Here is a 2028-nt window from a genome sequence, read left to right on the forward strand (position 1 = left end):
TCTGATTTTTATTTTATTTTTTGGATGTTTAAAAAACAGGTTTGAAAACCCCAAAGGGTGACTGGAAACTTGTCAGGGGACAGAAATAGAAAATTTTTATGTTTGTAGATTTTGACTCCACCTTTTTTCATCACGGCCTTTTTCATCCACTACCACCAGTTCAAGACAAGAAAAAAAAATCCCGCTTTTACTGTGAGAAACAGAATGTAAAAAAAAAAAGTTTACTGAGCCATTATTTGTAAGGGATTCTCAGCTGAGGAACAGCTTTGTCTTCACACTTCTGAATACTTTTACAGGAAAACATTTTGCTCGAGACAATGTAACCCTTGTGCTATACTAGGAAATTTAACATTGGGAGTGGGGTCATCTAGACCCACTAGACAGTGCGCTGAACCTTTTTTCTTCAATGATTTGTGATCTTCACTGGTGTCCATGGATTACATGAAATCTTTCCACCTTTATCCACCTTTGTCATGGTAGGGAGAACACGTCAATCTATGGATCGGGTCATCTGGACCCCATAAGATAACACAAGGGATACACTGCTCCAAAACATAAAGGGATTACCACAAAAACACATCCTATATCAGAACGAATGAAATATTCTTTTTAAATGCATTTTTTCTGGTAACACAACCACACCAAAATTATCAATGGAAAAAAAATGTATTAATCTATGAAGGGCTGAATGTGGAATCTTGCCCAAAATTAAAGTAGAAAAAAAGCACTACAGGCTGATCCAACGTTGATGTGTGGTTTTGACACAAGTCAATATGAGGCTCAGTGAGTGTGGCCTCCACATGCCTGTAGGACTTTGTCCAGTAGAAACTGCTGACACACTTCAGTTACATGAGGTCTAGCATTGTCTAAGGAACCCAGGGCCAGTCGTGCCAGCATACAGTCTCACAGGAAGTCTGAGAATCTCATCTTTGTCCCTCATGGCAGCCGAGCTACCTCTGGCGAGCACAGGAAGAGCTGTGCAGCCCTCAAAGAAATGCCACCTCAAACCATCACTGACCAGACCGGTCGTGTTGGACAATGTTACAGTACCTCTGTCACGTGTGCTGTAATGTATGAAACACTTGAGTATTTGTGAAACATTTAGTGTGCATTTGTATAACCTTCAGGGTGCATTTCCAAATGTATATTGCAAGTTTGCATAAAATTACAGTTGTGAATCGGAGTGTGTGCATTTGTGAAACTTTCAAAGTACATTTCCAAAATTTCATTGCATTTATATTATATAGACTGTGCACATTTCTGAATCATGAGACTGTTCGGGCCTCATAGCTAATAACTAGTTTAAATATAAAGGTGGTTTTCTTCTTCGATCGGTGGCGCTCCCTGCAGGCCGCGGTGCTCTCACACAACACAACACTCCTAATAAACCAAAAAAACAATAAAATAAAACTCCTAATGAACCACTAGAGGGCAGCAGCTAGACTAGTATAGTCCGGGTCGCCACGTCAACCAAAGAAGATTCTGCCTCTGACGTCACCACGTAACGTTTGAGCATGCTTACTACGTTTGAACATAAACAAAGGCAGCTCGTCGTTTGACGTTGAACTCTGCCTGTTCGAAACTGTGTTTACCAACAGCCGGAGGATCGTAAGAATTTCGTGTACGTGGAGTCATGGAACACGCACTGCTGATGCGAGTGAGTGTGTTTACTGATCAGGGAGGCAGGAAATATATGGAAGATGTGACCGAGGTCATAGTAGAGCCCGAGCCGGGCGAAAACGATGATCCGAGGCCAGAGGAGGAGCGGGAGGAAAGCGGCGGGGATGAGGATCCTCTCAGCCCTCTGGCCGGAGACTCCGACCCTGCTTCCAAACCAGAAGAACCCCTGCAGGTCCCTGATGCCCCCGGTAAAGAGATACAGAGAGAAGGAAGCTGTACTTTCGTGGCGAGGAATCTGTCACCTCGACAACAGCCAAGTCCCGTAAATGCCACGAAGCCCGTGGCATTTTTTGCTGTTTTTGACGGCCACGGGGGTCGAGAGGCCGCGCAGTTCGCACGGGATTATCT

The 2028-nt window shown here is 43.9% G+C and overlaps 1 protein-coding gene across 2 annotated transcripts in view; it reads left to right on the plus strand.

Annotated features, from left to right (window-relative positions):
- Positions 1-1486: 1486 nt before the first annotated feature.
- Positions 1487-2028, plus strand: part of ppm1da (protein phosphatase, Mg2+/Mn2+ dependent, 1Da) — an 11295-nt gene continuing 10753 nt past the window's right edge. The window contains exon 1 of one of the 2 annotated variants that reach the window (XM_023961707.2): positions 1487-2028. This exon is cut by the window's right edge and continues 113 nt beyond it. In XM_023961707.2, the coding sequence (XP_023817475.1) occupies positions 1634-2028 (395 nt within the window). In that variant the 5' untranslated portion in view covers positions 1487-1633. The other variant, XM_078929985.1, reaches the window with a different exon arrangement.

This window comes from Oryzias latipes, chromosome 13, assembly GCF_053564925.1.
Source record: "Oryzias latipes strain Hd-rR chromosome 13, Olatipes_Hd-rR_3.1".
In the NCBI taxonomy this organism is placed as follows: domain Eukaryota; kingdom Metazoa; phylum Chordata; class Actinopteri; order Beloniformes; family Adrianichthyidae; genus Oryzias; species Oryzias latipes.